Source organism: Aethalodelphis obliquidens, unplaced genomic scaffold, assembly GCF_003676395.1.
Source record: "Aethalodelphis obliquidens isolate GAN/ISIS:26980383/991018 unplaced genomic scaffold, ASM367639v1 scaffold19, whole genome shotgun sequence".
Taxonomy (NCBI): domain Eukaryota; kingdom Metazoa; phylum Chordata; class Mammalia; order Artiodactyla; family Delphinidae; genus Aethalodelphis; species Aethalodelphis obliquidens.
In genome coordinates, this window is record NW_020837963.1 from 16,493,390 (window position 1) to 16,511,486 (window position 18,097).

General features: G+C 35.5%; 1 protein-coding gene across 7 annotated transcripts in view; it reads right to left on the bottom strand.

The window, feature by feature from the left end:
• The window catches only part of PIGN (phosphatidylinositol glycan anchor biosynthesis class N), a 108,194-nt gene that overhangs the window by 69,374 nt on the left and 20,723 nt on the right, over nt 1-18,097 (bottom strand). For all 7 annotated transcript variants that reach the window (XM_027118689.1, XM_027118683.1, XM_027118686.1 and 4 more), the window contains 5 exons: nt 17,098-17,214; nt 14,649-14,689; nt 11,687-11,746; nt 10,357-10,449; nt 9,243-9,298 (listed from right to left, as the gene is read on the bottom strand). In XM_027118689.1, coding sequence (XP_026974490.1) covers nt 9,243-9,298; nt 10,357-10,449; nt 11,687-11,746; nt 14,649-14,689; nt 17,098-17,214 — 367 coding nt within the window. The remainder of the gene's footprint in view (nt 1-9,242; nt 9,299-10,356; nt 10,450-11,686; nt 11,747-14,648; nt 14,690-17,097; nt 17,215-18,097) is intronic.

Consider the following 18,097-nt stretch of genomic DNA (forward strand, 5'->3'; position numbering starts at 1 on the left):
TGGACCTAGAGGCTGTCTTACAGAATGAAGTAAGTCAGAAAGAGAAAAACAAATACCGTATGCTAAGACATATATACGGAATCCAAAAAAAAAAAAAAAAAAGGTCATGAAGAACCTAGGAGAAAAAAGGGAACAAAGGCACAGACCTAATAGAGAATGGACCTGAGGACACGGGGAGGGGGAAGGGTAAGCTGGGACAAAGTGAGAGAGTGGTAATGTATATATGGTATACACTAGCAAATGTAAAATAGATAGCTAGTGGAAAGCAGTTGCATAGCACAGGGAGATCAGCTCGCTGCTTTGTGACCAGGTAGAATGGTGGGATAGGGAGGGTGGGAAAGAGGGAGATGCAAGAGGGAAGAGATATGGGGATATATGTGTATGTATAACTCATTCACTTTGTTATAAAGCAGAAACTGACACACCACTGTAAAGCAATTATACTCCAATAAAGATGTTTAAGAAAATGCTATCAAAATGTTGCAGACCTAAAAAAGGAAGAAAAATAAAAGAATGTACCTTGCTATTCTTAAAGCACCTAACAATTTGCTAAACTAAATAAAAAAAGGGAAAAAAAGCTTGTCCGGAAATAAATTACTTAAGCTAATTTATGTTCTCAAGTGAAGTCTTAAAAAAAAAAAGAAACATTTTTAAAGAGAAATACTTGTTACATTACATTAAATACATATTTTATATGAAATATTACATTATATATGGAGTATTAGAAACCATGGTCAGTCTAATTTATATTTTTCTAAATGGACTCTATAAATTTAGGGACATACCAAAGGTTCAGAATGTGTCTGGAATTCATCAAAATGTTCTATACAAACCTCATTGTTGCATTATGACATTAAAGACTCTTATAAATGTGTTCCCCATGTAATTTTTTTAGTTTTCCATAAGTTGAGAACGACTGCAAAATAAGTCTTAGTATCACATATTTTAAACATAAAGAAGTTTTGTGAAAAATAAAAAGTCCAGAATATAAGGTACAATATTTTAACATCCATGTAAAAAAGACAAAACAAATAACAACCAAAGAAGGGGGGTTGGCAAGGGAGTAATCAAAGGAGTAATGTATACAAATTAAAATGAATAACGAGGAGCTGCACGTGCCAATGCTGGTAAATCTTGAAAATCATACTGAAGGGAAAAAAAGAGAATTGTAGAAAAAAAAAATTGGTAGATTTTAAAAATAGGGATTCAATTATATTACACCACTTTACTTCTTAAGAAAAAAAGAGGATCTAAAGAAATATGGTAAAATGTTAACATTTTTAAAACCTGGATTGTAGGTACAAGGATTTTTGTTATAGTCTTCATTCTTTTCAGTGTGTTTGAATAATTTCATAATTAAAATCAAAAATATGTTAGCCAAAGGGATATATACATACATATACATAGGTACACATGATATATATATAGACAGATACATAAGAAACTGCAGCTACACCTCCAGGAACAAAGACTGTAAAGACTGGAACACACCAGGCACGGGAACTTTTTATTATCATCTGTGTGACTTTTATTGTGAAGATGTATTACTTTTTTTTTTTCTTAATTCATTTATTTTGTTTTATTTATTTTTGGCTGTGTTGGGTCTTTGTCGCTGCGTGCTGTCTTTCTCTAGTTGTGGCGAGCGGGGGCTACTCTTCGTTGTGGTGCGCGGGCTTCTCATTGCAGTGGCGTCTCTTGGTGAGGAGCACAGGCTCTCGGCGTGCAGGCTTCATAGTTGCAGCACATGGGCTCAGTAGTTGTGGCACACAGGCTTAGGTGTTCCATGGCATGTGGGATCTTCCTGGACCAGGGACTGAACCCGTGTCCCCTGCATTGGCAGGCGGATTCTTAACCACTACACCACCAGGGAAGCCCCAAGATGTATTACTTTTTCATTCACATTTTACTAACCAGATTTTTAAAATAATTAAAACATTAAAATTTAACCATAGTTTCTGGCTATGATGGAGAAGCTTTGGCATACCAATGCTCCCACCAGGAACAACCAGAAAGCCTGATAAAACAAAATTAAAAATAAATTTGAAGGTACTGGAGAGCTAGCAGACCCTTGATGGTCTTGAGACCATCAAGAATTGAAGGGTTTGGACCCTAGAAAGAAATCACACAGAAAATTGTAACCCTTAGGGCATCCGTACACAAGGAAAAAGGCTGAGAATTTGGGCAGATGGCTGCTGCCAGGATGTAGAGAATCCAACAAAGCCTTTGGCAATCTTATCAGACTGTAGAGATAAAAATTAAGGTTTGCAGCATCCCATGAAGCCGGGACTTGAGGACCCAAAAGAGAATAAAAATAAGAGAACAATATACAATTTTCATTCTGGATTTTTAAAAAAAAGACATGAAAAGAAGGTTATCTGGAATTACTTAAACTAATTTAATACAGATTCTGAAATGAAGTCTTAAGAAAAATGAGAGAAGGAATTTTTATAAGCAAGAATTTATATATGGAGAACTCAGATAAAGAAACAGAGGCCAAGTGCTGGTAAGAGGGAAGGTGAACTTTACGCTCAGCTGAATTCTTCAGCTGTTTAGGACAAGAGGACAAGAAGTTGGGGAGAAGGCACCTGAAAAGTAGGACAGTAATCTCAAGATATATGAGAGAGAAAATCTTATGTTTAGGAGGCACCTAAGAGGAAGGGCTCTAGCTAACACAACAAGCTTCAGCTGAGATCCCTGGGTGGCTCCACTCTAAGAGCAGACACAAACCAGTGGGAAGAAGAGACAAAGAAACAAACTGCAACACAGCTTTGAGTCAGCTACTGCTCTGCGCCTGTCAGAGGTTAAGGCAAGACCTCTCCAGAGAATGAGATAATCCAGAGCTTCTAAAACTTTTAATGTACAATGATAAGGGTTCATTTAAAAACTACCAGACTCAACAACAGGACCAACTGACAAAGGACAACAGTAACAAACTCACAAACAATACGGTTATTGGTGTTATCAAGTACAGACTTTAAAATAATTGTGGTTAATATATTCAATAATGGAGAATAAGACAGAAAATTGCACCACGTATCTGGAATCTACTTTTTACATAAATTGAAATAAAAATCCTAGAACTGAAAAACAAGTGATAACTGATAGCCACAAACTAGACAAAGCAGAAGAGAGATTTGGTGTATCAGAAGATAGGTCAATAGAAAATATCTTGCCTCAACCTTGAAGAGCAGAAAGAAAATACAGAAAAGACCATTTAAAAAATCAACCATACACATCATTGTGAACAGGAACATATATATATATATATATTTCTCCTGTATATATACACACACACACACACATATATATATACACACATAATTGGAATCACAAAGAGGGAGAAGAGAGAGAATTTGGCAGAAGTAATATTTATGATAATAGCAATGCAACATTTCCACATAGTAATTTGTATGAAAATTTTTCCTCTATTGACAAAATCTTTTATATTGAAAACATCAAGTTTTAAAAGAATCTATTATCAACATGTTAAGCTTAACTAAAAAGCAAAAGAGAAATAAATATTAATTGTGCACATTTCTTTGCTGTGATTGCTATTGTTTCATCTTTTTTCCATAGTTATATGAACACTGTAGAAGAAACTAAACCATGTTTTAGAATTATCAAGACTTTCAGCATTTTTTCAGGGTGAACTAGTGTTTGGAGGGTGAAATCTCCTTAAAATGCTACCCTTAGAAGTATTATATATTCTTTACTCAGATTTTTATTACAAAGATATCTCATTTGCATTTACAAATGATATTTTAGAGATCCCTAATGATACCTACTCCATTCCTTTTTAGAATATCTATTTAAAGGAAAAACTATATCAAGAAGACAAAGACAGAAAAAGCAGGAAAAAAAAGTATTTATAGAATAATTTGTACTCCTTTAGACTGACCAATGATGTAGAATCTTATCTTTCATGTCATAATAAAGTAAATGAATATTTTCCAATATAGGTATGTGATGTATAAAAGTTACTTTAAAAAAAAAAATTTATTTATTTATTTTTGGCTGTGTCAGGTCTTTGTTGATGCACGCAGGCTTTCTCTAGTTGTGGCGAGCAGGGGCTACTCTTCATTACAGTGCGCAGGCTTCTCATTGTGGTGGCTTCTCTTGCTGCAGAGCATGGGCTCTAGGTGCGCGGGCTTCCATAGTTATGGCTCGCATGCTCTGGAGTGCAGGCTCAGTAGTTGTGGCATGTAGGATCTTCCAGAACCAGGGCTCAAACCTGTGTCCACTGCATTGGCAGGAGGATTCTTAACTACTGTGCTACCAGGGAAGTCCCCAAAGTTACTTTTTTAAAAGAAGAATTTCGGGTTTGAGGCAGAAAATTACACTTTTAGTAAATAATTAGTAAATCAGATGGATGAAGTGGTAGAAAGATTCACATTAAAACAAATATTTAAAATTTGGTCCAAGGGAAGAATTTTAATCCATATCAGACTAAAAGAAATAAATATATTAAAAAGAATCAAAGTATCTTTTGTCATTTTAGTAGAAAATATTAATATTAAAATATTCTGTTAAAATTTATTTCAGTTCCCTGAATTTAAATAGTGATTTTTAAATAAAATATAACAGATGTTTTGGCTTCTATTGGCAAGGTACAATATCTCCTTCCCATTTTCATTTTTTTCTAAAATATCTCTTAAGAGTCTTCTCTTGTTCTTTTCTCATTTCATGGAATTTTTTCCTTTTAATGTTTTTCTTATCTTACTTTAGTCTCTATACACACTTTTCAAATAGAAAGTGTTTTTTCCTCCTTTTTAAGGTACTTTCAATGTAGCCAAACTATACTTTTTCTAGTCATGTAGCTCCACCTGCTGGTCATTCCTTGGCATAGACTCAGGGTCCATTAGACACAATTTTAGTTTTGAGGGTTTTTTAAACAGTTCTATTAGTCATAATGAATATTTCATGATTTTTATTCTTTCTTAGAGGTCTTTAAAATATCAAAGGTAAAATTTACTTATTTTTTAAATAATAGGATAAAATAGGATATGCAATTACCATATGGATCCATTGGACCCTTTTACAAGTCTAAGATATGTTACAGGATCTTAGCAATCTTGTTCCTCCTCTATCTTGACACATTTGCTATTTCATCACCCTAGGAACTATTACATTATTCACCAATTATTCATGTTAGGAAAGACTAAATAAGACAATGGAAGAATGGTAGAGAGATATTATTAAACCTAAATCTAGCGATGCTGGTGAAATTAATCACACAAGTAAAATCTCAAGACTGAATATCCTAGATAGCTGTCAATATCCTAGATAAGTTTTCTTACATTTAAGAACTGATGAGTGAACAATATATTTCTAACAAGAAAAAGGAAATATGGTACTTATTCAAGAAGGAAGGACTTCATTGAACAATTATTTGTAACAAGAACCTGAGCTGTTTTACAAAAAGGATGTGTGACCACAGCATTCTTTCATCCTTTATGAAGTTTATGTTCCAATAATCAGTTGATATAGTTTCTAAGTGGACAATGCTAATCTTAGGTGTATATATAAAGGTGACTGGAAGGAAAGAGATGGTGTAGAAATGAAAAAAACTCATTGGATTAGAGAAAAATAAAGAGCCCATTGTACTCAGATGATAAATGATAACTGTTTTTCCTGGTATACTGAACATATGTAACAGGGAAAACAGGATACTACTCATAATAGAAATAAAATATCCAGGAATAAAATAATGAGAAATGTATATTGGTTGGGAAAAGATAAAATTTTACTTAGGGACATAACAGAAGATATAAATAAATAAATAAAGTTCAATAGTGTAAAAACATCAATTCTCTCCAAATTGCTTCCTAAATATAGTGTAATAACCAAAGAATTTTTCACATAATTCAAGTTGATGATTCTAAAATTTATATGGAAGAATACATTTCTTTTTTATCTGTGCCCATAACTTTTATGATTTCGATTCATGCCAATGATTAGAATACTGTTTTGTTTTGTTTTTTGGGTTTTTTTTGCCACACTGTGTGGCTTACAGGATCTTAGATTGAGCCCAGGCCCACGTCAGTGAAAGTGCCAAGTCCTAACCACTGGACCACTAGGGAACTACCTATTTTTTGTTTCTTTTTAAATTATGTTTTATCAAAGCAATATATACATATAATTTTTTAAAATCAAAAACAGTACAGAGGGGCAAAATGACAACCAATGTGTCCCTGCCCCACCCTTCTCAGCTCTCAGTTCCCCAACCCAGAAATAAAAACTTTTACGTGTCTGATTTTAGTTATTCTGGTAGTTACCCTCATTTTTCTTAATAATATGCTTTTATTACTATATCTTTTTTAAAAAATTTATTTACTTATTTGTTTTTATTTTTGGCTGTATTAGGTCTTCATTGCTGTGCACAGACTTTCTCTAGTTGTGGTGAGTGGGAGCAACTCTTCGTTGCAGTGCGTGGGCTTCTCATTGCAGTGGCTTCTCTTGTTGCAGAGCACGGGCTCTAGGCACAAGGGCTTCAGTAGATGTGGCTCGCGGGCTCTAGAGTGCTGGCTCAGTAGTTGTGGCACACGGGCTTAGCTGCTCTGCGGCATGTGGGATCTTCCTGGGTCAGGGCTTGAACCCGTGTCCCCGGCATTGGCGGGCGAATTCTTAACCGCTGCACCACTAGGGAAGCCCCTATTACTATTTCTTGACTTGATAACCTGAGACCCTTGCTGTTGACTCCCCGCTGACTCTGTTCCTGCTGTCTCCTCCCACCTCAATATGGTTATATTACTATTTTTACCTCCTGGTGGCTACGTTGGTCACTTTAATAATCTAATACCCAAACCTCTACCTTATTCTCTCAACTATAGCTGGAATCATCTCCACATTTTTTTTTATGAGGACAATAGCACCACTATTATTCCATTTATATTTCTGCCTTCCAACCTGTAGCCTCGTACATTGCCGAAGTTGGTAACATTTGCATTCTATTCTGTAATCATTATTAAGCCTTCCTTGCTTTGTCTAAGGTTTGACTCTAAAAGCTGAAAATCAATATTTACATTATTTATGATTACTTAAATGCTGTTCACTCAGTAGCAAAGTTTTATACTATAATTAAATTTTCTCATCTATTTCTTTGAAGTCTTGATCCACATGCCAATCTTCAAATCTTTCTTACAGTCCCAACAATTGCTCAAAATCATGTCACATCTTAGGTTGCTTCAGATTTGAAGCCTGCTTTTATTGTACAATTTAAAATGTTTCCTTTCCCCCTAAGTTTCCAGTGTATGGGGAGTGAAGAAATGACACCTTCCAGTGTTTCCTCCAGCTTCTCATTCCGTGCATATTTTACTTAAAATTCATTTCACTTCTTTCGAGTTCTACTTGCTGTTCTAATTTGGAGGATTTGCCTCCCATTTGGACCATTCTTGTACAATTTATCATTCTGTAGGTTTTTAGTTGCATTTTGCATTTTTAAAAAAATGCATCCTATACTTTTTTCTCATTTTGTAAAGTTTGTGCTGCTTTTTTATTTATGGATACAACAGTTTCTCAGATATTTCTGAGGATTTTAATATTTTAAAGCTCTTTTCTATTCCTTCAGTTATCTATTTCCTCACGAGTCAATTCTTTGTTTTATCCAAGGCTTTTCTCGTCATACTGCAGGCTTTCAACGAATGATGATTTTCAGCCAGACAAGTTTGCAGGCAGGGTGGGTGAGCCAGTGGGTGAGAATCAACCGTTCTGTTGGGCCCCCTGGTGACACAAAGCTAGCAGTGGCTCCGCAGGCAGGTGTTGAGCATGAAAGCAGGGGAAGTTCATGGTCAGCTCCCGGGCCAAGTGGAGGAAGGTGGGCAATGTGCACTTGAACCCCTTCCAGAAGAGCATTTCCCTGATCAGTCTTTCTCAAGTAGCTGATCTAAAGTAACTCTCAGTTACTTTCAATGTCCTGTGTATTTTCTTCATATCAAAAATTGATAATATATTTCTTGTTCATTTATTTGTTTATTTTGTTACTGTCTGACTATACCACTACATTACAAATAAACAGATGCATATGATATCTAAATGATATATAGGGCAAATTCTAATTGATAAAGACTTGGCTCATAGTCTTTATAAGTATATGTGATAATCCTACAATTAGGGACACTCCTCAAAAATAATTCTACCTTTGACATATGTAATATAATTAATTTCATGACTTGCAAATTCATAACTAACTTGTTAATGTCATAATTAACATAACTTGTTAATGTCATAACTTGCAAAATCTTAATTTTGCTTTGTTTTTGCTCTCCTATACACACACACACACACACACACACACAAAGGCAGGCTGCCATAGAGAATGATGTGATTACATGATTCAGAGGGCAATAGTTTCTAGTTTATGAATACTACACTAGTGCTATATAAGTTATGAAAAATAACTTCAATGAAGTCATTCAATCAGATCCTTACCACCCATATTTCAAACAGTTTTTATTTATTTTGGTCAAGAACAAAATCCTTCCTAATTAAATGTGAATCCCTACTAACTGCAAACGAAGTCCAAGGAGGCTGAGAAAACCCGCCCGAGTCGGTGGTGCAGAGCCACATTTATGACTCAAATCTCCCCATTCTCAATTCAAGGAAAGTACGTCTTTCTGGATGTGGGACAAAATCTGCTGCCCACCAAAATCAACTCTTCTCTTTTCCCAAGTAGTTGTCAGTGTTTCCCAGAATTGTCTCATTGGCCTTTTCTTGTCACTTTTTATATTCTCCCCAGAGCCTCCTACATGTTTAACACTTTCCACCACCATCTTTATGCTGTTGGCTCCAAAATCTTAATAACCAATTCTCATCTCTATCTTGAGATTCAAGTCCTTATTTTTAACTAATTAACTGGTATCTTCAAATGTTAAGTTGAACTCAGTAAATTCATCCTTACCTTTCATACTAGCTCTTCTTTCTTTCTATAAGCCATAATGGCACAAGCATCTTCCCAATCAACCAAACCAAGAGCCCCACACCTTCCCAGTCAAGCCCTGTTGAATTTATCTCCTTAATGTTTCCTATATCTCTCTGCACCCCTATATCTCCTCTACCAGCCATTCAAAGGTATATAGCATCTGGTTCATTATTTATAAAACAAGAGAAGAGGCTTTCATTTAGAAGACTGCACTAACGTACCCAAAAAAGACAATGTTTCTAAGTACCTAATCTATCCTGTCAAGCTTTCAAACTCAGTGAAAAATTATTTCCTACAAGTTAATAAAAAAATGTAAGAGACTTACTTAAATGGTGTGAACAAAAATGGTAAAGTAGCTTCTTTTTTCTGAGCCATTTTCACCTGGGAACCAAGTATGAAAATACTTTATATTATAAATGAGAAAAAAAATTAATTTCATTTTGAAATATAAACATCCATTGAAATAGTACTTCAGGGACAGAAATAAATGGAATTTTGTGTTGCTATATTATTTCATAAATATCTAAAGAAAATGTTAATATTATTGTACCATTACAATAAGCTGAGAATTAAGCATATCAAGCCTGCAAAATAACATATTGTAATGTAATTAAACTATACTTCTTTAATTCTTAGGAAACAAAATAAGCCGAGCAGCATTAACATATTCTGTTATTAAGAATAACAGAAAGGGACTTCCCTGGTGGCGCAGTAGTTGAGAGTCTACCTGCCAGTACAGGGGACGCGGGTTCGACCCCTGGTCCAGGAGGATCCCACATGCTGCGGAGCAACTAAGCTCGTGCACCACAACTACTGAGCCTGCGCTCCGGAGCCCGCGAGCCACAACTACTGAAGCCCGTGTACCCTAGAGCCCACACGCCGTAACTGCTGAGCCCATGCACCGCAACTACTGAAGCCCGCGTGTTCTAGGGCCAGCATGCCACAACTACTGAGCCCACGTGCTGCAACTACTAAAGCCCCTGCTCGCCGCAACTGGAGAAAGCCCACGCACAGCAATGGAGACCCAACGCAGCCAAAAACAAAAAAGAATAGCAGAAAGTTTCAGTTAAAAGGTCACCTCTTTAAGCTCTTAATGCATATAATAATATACATGGAATGACAAGAAATGTTGCAATCTCTAATCCTACTTCTACAAGGCAAATTTCATTGATAAAGACTTGGTTTGTAGTCTTTATGAGCATATGTGGTACTCTAACAATTAGGGACACTCCTCAAAGGTAATTCTACACCCTTAAACTGATTCATGGAACCTGCACCTCAGATATGTGAAACTTTAGGACATTAGTTAAACACACAAAATTTAAAGATAATAAATTATAGAAAATCATTTCTTGAAATGCAAAATCAAATATTTTCACTTAATATATGCAATTTTAAAATTGTAGTAGCGTCCATTTTTGTGTGTGGTCTTGTTTTACCTTGAACTGTTCAAGAATCTGTACTGCATTTGTAAACATGCTCTCTGCTTTGAAGAGATCAGTGCTGTTAAGTATATCCACAGGAAGGGTTCCCTGTAAATAATAGACACTGATTTAATATTAGTACTAACAAAGCTCAAAATATTCTTATAAAACAAAACAGACTTACAAAGGAAGCAATAGAGATGACATATGGACAAATTCTTGGAATAATTAAACAAAAAATCTTTTTAAAAACCATAAATAAAAAATGTTCTATTATTTTTTCTTACAAAGTAGATATAATAAAGTAAATAAAGCAAAAGAGATGAATTAAGTTCAATAAAACCTAACATTTATTTAAAGATTACTATGTGGTAGGCAGTGAACTAAAGGTGCTCTGCACACACACAAAATTACTATGGTGGGCCACAGCCAGCTCACTTAAAAAGAAAAAAAAGAAATAATAAGAAAAATAGGACTATATTACTATGTATAGTAACGGTAAGGATTGTTTTGTGAAACGTTGGTTTCAGTGACAGACATACACACACACTTATGACTATAGGGGTCATATCAGAGTTCTGAGGTAGATGACATTATGTTTTTTAAGTTTGATTTGAAGGGCTAGAAAGAATGGCTGATGGGAATGGATTTTGTTTTTTAGCTTTTCAGCATCCAGTTCCCATTTTTAACAGCATTACCATTCTATGTTGAGATATCAGGTAGAGCATAGTAGGTCTCTAATGAGGCCCCCCCAGCCTTCCCTCACTGAAGGGTAGACAAATAACTGAGGCCAGACCACTCAAATGGTAAGCACTGGAATTTGACACTTGAGAGTCAAGGAACAGAGAGTACAACAGGTGTAATGCTACTCTCCCCTAGTGTCAGTGACCTTGCAGACTGGCCCTGCCATGGGACCACGGTGAGCTTCTTTCTCCTGAGTCTCTGGAGCACTCTTGGTTCCTGTTCATTTCCCAGTCTGGCCTTTGAGGACCCCTTTGATTTAGCAAACCAGCAATATCTTTTAAATAAATTTCCTTTAAATGGATTCAGTTTCTGCTTCTTACAATAAAAAATTACTTATATATTTTCATCATGTAACTAAAATACAAAGATATAAATCTATTTACATTTTAGAAAATAAAAAAATTTTAAGAAAAGCTATTAGGCTTGTGCTCCATGTTGTATTTCATACATAATTATGAGGTGTTACATCTTTAGAAAGAAATATAAAGGAAAAAAGTTTTAAATGTAATCAAAGATAATTCAGAAACACACAAAACGTTAATTTTACTGTACAATAATTTTTTTTAATTCTGAGAGTTGATAAGAAAATTGTATTCTTTACCACTGAATTAAGAGGGAAGGGAACTCCAATAAGAGCAGCCATCAGTGGTGCAACATCAGCCTACAAACAGAAGAAGTTCAAATCTAAGAAGCTGACAGAGATCAACAAGGAAAGTAAATAATCTAATTAATATCACTGTAGTTTGAAAAATAACCTTGATATTCATTATAAACCATTACCTTCAAACATTTATTTAATACATAGTAGGTACTGATCTCTAAAAAATGTCATTTGCTAGAGGTATGTGAACTTATGAAAACTTAAATTTGACAAGAAACCACTAGGAGCCCCAAATGTAAAACACATAAAAAGTTACTTATTCTAGATGCCAAAAACTTGACCACTTTATGCAACAGTGTTTGAGTATTATGAGAAGGATGCTTTAACTAGAAAATAAATAGCAAAAATAGACTTTAACTAAAGAAATATAAATATATATATATAAATTAAAGACAGTATGTATCAGAAGGAGGTTTGTTTGCCAGCCAGTGAAGTCCAGAAAAGATACAAACCAGATAAGAGGCTCTTTGGACAAAAGACCTCAAATATCATTTTGGAGAGCTCCCTTCAAGTCCAGTTTCCCAGAAGAGTTGTTCATGCTTTCTGTCTCCATGGCCTCACCTCCCCATCACTCCCCAGGCCACTCTAACTTGTTTTGACTCTTTATCATTCTGTAGACCGCTCTTCCTAAAGAGCTAATAACCTCCATTTTTCTACAACTAATTGATTGCTTTTATATTAGTCCATACAATTTTTCAGGGAGTAAAATACTTGGCTGTCAGAATGCTCAGTTTCAAACACTTGCTTGTGATCTCTGAGACCTTGGGCAGGTTATTTAACCTCTCCAATGCTTCAGTTTCCTTATCAGTTAAAAAAGAAATAAAAGTTTCTCCCTTACAGAGTTATGGCAGGATCAAATGAGACTAAACTTATAAAGTACCTGGCGCATAATAGTCCTGCACTAACCGGTGGCTACAAATGCTGTTGTGATGATTATAATTACGTGACCTCTTGGCAGTGCTGTGCAGACCACCCCCTCCTGGGCCTTAACATCCCTCCACTGAGTGCCTCCAATCTCACTGTGGCTTCTTTCCAGATACCTTCTCTAGCCCCTATTTAAAACTGGAGTTTGGTCCCAGGCTCTCAGTCTTACTTTTTACCATCTAGACTCTCTTTACCATCTCATAGAACACTGAAAACCCCATTGGCCGCCTAATCGCTTCCTCTCCTTCCTCTAATCGCTTCCTCTCCTTCCACCGTTGGCCTCCTCTGATCTAGTCTCCATGCTGCAGCCAGAGGAATCCTTTCACAGAAAATCAGATCATGTCACTCCCCAGGCTTTGAACATTTCAAAGGCTTCCTCAAGCTTTAGGATTAACTCCATAGGGCCCATGAGGCCCTGTGTGGTCCAGTGTCTACCTTATTCTGCCTCACATCAAAGCACGGCCTGTTACTCTGTACACCCATTTCTTCAAGATCCTTTAAAATGCCACGTACCCTCTACCAGAGCTCTGGGCACATGCTGCTCCTTTGCCTGAAAAGCTCCCTTCCTCCTGCCTTGGCCTGGCAACTGCTACTCATTCTTCAATCGCAGCCCAAGTCTCAATTTCTGGGGAAGCCTTTGCTGACCACACAGCCTATGAGATATATCTGCTTTATACTCTGATGGCTTCACAGGCCTCTTTTGTTGTACTTATCACGGCTATAATTTTACATTTGTTTGTATGATAAATACAAATAAAAGTAAAATTTATCTTATTCCTAAACTATAAGCTTCCTAGGGTAGGGAGTGTGTCAGCTTTTATTCACCATTATATCCCTTATACAAAGTTTAATGTTAATGTGTTAATGTTTCAATATTTTAATGTTAATGTTAATGTTTGCACGATGTTTAAACATACTGCAGACACACAACACTGTTGGCAGAAGGAGTGAATAAAGAATTCTCATCTAATGTAGATCTGAAGCAGTATTCAGAGAGCAATAGCTGAATCTATATTTAGTTTTTGATTATGATCCAGTCTATATTAAAAACATGTTCTTGTTTTATGGACTTCAACTTATTCCTATCCCTTTGACAGTGATTTTTATTGCAAAGTAATAGACTGCTATCTGATTCTATACGTTGTCACTTACTTGGATAATAAGCATCCATCCTGAGCGAAGAGACCATTCTTAATATGCTGAGAAAGAACAGGCTTCTATAACCGTAAGCCTGAAAATGAGACCCTAGACCTTGGTTTATCCACCACAGTAAGGAATGTCAGCTTGTGAGGTGACCTGGAGAAGTAAGGTACTCCCACCATCTTGGAGGCCGCATACCAACGATGCCATGCCTTCCACAAATAGTAAAGATGGCTGTCTACACAGCATATCTTCAACAAGAAAAATCTGTGCTTCATATTTACAGATAATGTTACTGGTCTAACTTGATTAGGTTGGCCACGCATTTTCCTATAATGTAAGGTTTCTAGCTGAGTAATCTATATACTCTTGTCACTTTTTCTCCATTGCATTTGTAAAAACTCTGGGTAGAATTAAAGATAAAATGGGTGTTAATAAAAAAGAAGTGGTAACTGACACACTAACAGGAGAGAAACCCATAATGGGGTTTTATTATATCTGTGCTTAAAGCAACTAAGCAAGGCAACCATGACAAGAAATCACAGAAATGTAACAGGCATGCAAATTTTAATTTGCATAATAATTCTTTAATTAGCCAGTGTTATTTGGAGGGAGGGCATCTTCTCTTTTCACTTTTATTTGCAGCTGCTTTTTTTATTTTGCCAAAAGGAAGATTACTTGGGGTTAAGATATTCTCATTTAACAGGATTTCCCTTGGTAACTGAAATGTTTTAGAAGAATCTTTTATCATTATTAATATACTTTTTTTCCAGACTTTTTTGGTCTAAACTTCTTATAGACGAAATTAAATCTGAACATGATTAAATTTAATGAATACCTGATTGACATCTTGTCTCTTCCAGTTCTCCAATTTCCATTCTGAAATATGCAAATAAACACCAGAGCTGCTGTTAAGAATTTTTTTAAAAGATAAATCATTTTATTATTATAAGTGGTCAGTGGAAACGAAAGTATTGGTAAAGTTCATTTTAAGCCAAGTATGAACAAAAAGCGTGCTTAAGAAGGAAGAGCTATAAATTTTTTAAACTAGAATTTTAAAAGAATAACTGAAAAGTAAATATTTGATATTTTCTGTGATAGTATATTAATTTGGAAATAATTTGGAGATAATTGTTTCAAAACATCCAAAGGCTAAGGAAGGAAAGATGGTAGTAAAAGGCACAATGATAACAACTGTCAGCATGACTACAACTAATGACAGTCGTGTTCCAGGGAATTATTAAGGCAACCAATAGCCCGTTAGTCAATCTAAGCTTTTCTTTTTTCTGTAATGAGAGTTGCTTGCAAAATATTTGAAATTTTTTAGCTCTGATGCGCCTACCGTCACTAATCCCAAATGTGAAAGTAGTATAGTGAGTTACTATTAAAACTGCCTCATTCCCCTATCTTTCTACATATAAATTCAGAAATTTCAATAAACAGTAATCAAAACAAATGATTATGAGGCCATGTCTTGATTTTAAGACTTTGTTTTTGACTTTAAGATATATTACCCAAAGGGTTCTAAGGCATTTTTATGATGAAATTTCCTTTAATAAGCTAAAAAAGTTTAAAAATATGATCCTAATTCTACCAGTCAGCTACTAAAAATTCAGACTAATCACCTGATGAGGAAAAACATGTACATTCCCTTTCTCTGTAACTTATGATACCAAATACCCATATAAGAAAAAATACATTCTTTCAGTAATGATTCTTGAAGTCATATGATTCTAAAACGTTAAGTCACTGAGAAATCAACTGCCAAAAGAAAGTTCTGTCTCCTAAGTATTCAATACAAACATACTATTTAACCTAGCTTCTATTTAGATTCAATCTAATCCATTTAACACAGAGCATAAGAATATAAAATGGTGCAGCTGCTTTGAAAAACAGTTTGGCAGTTTGCAAAAAATAAAACGTAGAGGAACACATGACCCGTTAATTCCACTCCTAGGTACCTGCCCAAGAGAAATAAAAACACATATGCACTCAAAACCTTTTACACAAATGTTCATTGAGTCATTATCATAACAGTCCAAATGTGGAAACGACCTAAATGTCCATAAGATGACAATGAAATATGGCATAGACATACAATGGAGAGAGAAGTAAGGAGTGACTGCTAATGGGAAGGGATTTGGGGTGGGTGGTGGCAATGAAATGTTTTGTAATTAGATAGTAGAGGCGATGGCATAATCTTGTGACTATACTAAAAAAATTTAATCATACACTTTCAAAACATGAATTTGATGGTATGAGAATTACATCTCAATAAAAAATAAACCAAAAAAAAAAGAAAGAAAGTGTGTAGGAAAATTTTATTATACAAACCAAAAAGTCTTCTATGGTAGAAATACCTAATACAGCTGGGAGTCCACATCCCTGCAGAAGGTTTTAAAAGGAACATTTCTAGGGCTTACCCAGACTCATGGAATCAAAATACCTACAGACAAGGTCTGGAAATCTGTAACTTTTTTTTTTTTTTGCGGTACGCAGGTTTCCCACTGCTGTGGCCTCTCCCATTGCGGAGCACAGGCTCCGGACGCACAGGCCCAGTGGCCATGGCTCACAGGCCCAGCTGCCCCGCAGCATGTGGGATCCTCCTGGACCGGGGCACGAACCCATGTCCCCTGCATCGGCAGGCAGACTCCCAACCACTGCACCACCAGGGAAGCCCTGTAACTTTTTTTTTTTAATCTGTATTCTTAACAAGTGCTTTGAATGAGTCTGACACAACTAATCCAGAGAAAGGTAGTTGAGAGGCATTTATTTTGTCCAATTAGTAAAAGCTTTGAAACGCTAAAATACCCTTACCTTACAAAATAACCAGAGCTCCAAGAAAAAGGAATTCCTTTTCGTCACGGATTGAGAAGGAACAGAGGCTTGGGCAACAGAGAGAGCCTTCAAAAGTACTAGAGACAGGGCAAAATCTGTCCGGTTTTGAAATATCAATTGTGACATATGTGTGATTTATCTAATTGATAGTCTTTGCAGGTAAGATCTAAGCCAAGGGTTTAATCTAAGTCCTGGAATAATAAGGTTTGTGAAAAAAAAATATTAAAACTTATACTTGAACTTTCACAAGGCAAATAACTAACAATTATATTTCAAGCTGAATATTATAAACCAAATAATATGAACTATACAAAAGTAATACATAGAAATAGTAATGACACAAATATCAAAATGAAAGCTATAACTTGAAAAGTAATTTTTTTAAGTTAAACTTTGGTTTTATTTTAAAATGTCACATTTATAAAAACAATAAAGATAAATGTTCATACCTTGCAAATATGTATCATCAAATTTCTGAGCTAACACTTTTTGAGGATACTTGATTCCAGCTCCCCAAGTGACAAAAGGAGTACAAGTCTCTAAAGGATGACCAGCTCCATGGGAACCTACAGATAAGACACAAAGAGTAATAAGACAAGTATCAATATATAAGAATTAACTTATACCTAAATATTTTTTAATACTTAGTTTTAAAGAGTTGATCTCTATATAGCTAATTCTAGCCACCATACTCCCAAATGTTTGCATCTCTATTTAACAATTAGTTTTTAAATATTCCCAAAGAAAGTCAGAGCATCAACAACAAACAGGCAAAAACAAAAAGCAGAACATCCGTTGAGTGACTGGTTGAAAGAAGAATAATAATAATAACAATAAGACTTGGAGGAGATGCCACCAGAGTAGCACCAAAGGCAGAAAGAACAGGGAAAGCTCCTTTGGGGAGTAACCACCCAAGTTTGAGGCCAGGTCTGCTCTGAAGAGGATAGCAAAGTCTCTATATGCTTTTCTTCCAGGCCACTCTGGCTGGTATAGCCAAAAGCCCTTTATAAAGTGGAACTGGCTCACAAGAATTCTACATTGTGATTTGGTGACCCAAACCTCAGCTTTGCCTTATTTTCTTCTCTGTGCACACACTGTGTTTGCCTTGGGAATCTCACAGGGGGGATAGGCTCATCTAGTAGTACCCTCAGTAATACCACCTTAAACTCACTCCCTCTGCCATCACATACAGTTAATTCTAGGTGGATAAATAATCAGTATTTTTTGTTTTCTTCACCACACTTTTCTCTAATTTCTCATGTTAAATGAGAGTATATTCCCTTCATAGTTAGAAGAAAGATTATATAAGATCAGTCTTTTATACACTAACATTTTATGCATGCTATTATGTGCTAGACAGTTTGCATATACTAAGATATCTAATCCTCTTCAACATTACAAGATATTTGCAAGCTACATTTACCACTGCTTTAATCGTAAAGTATATAT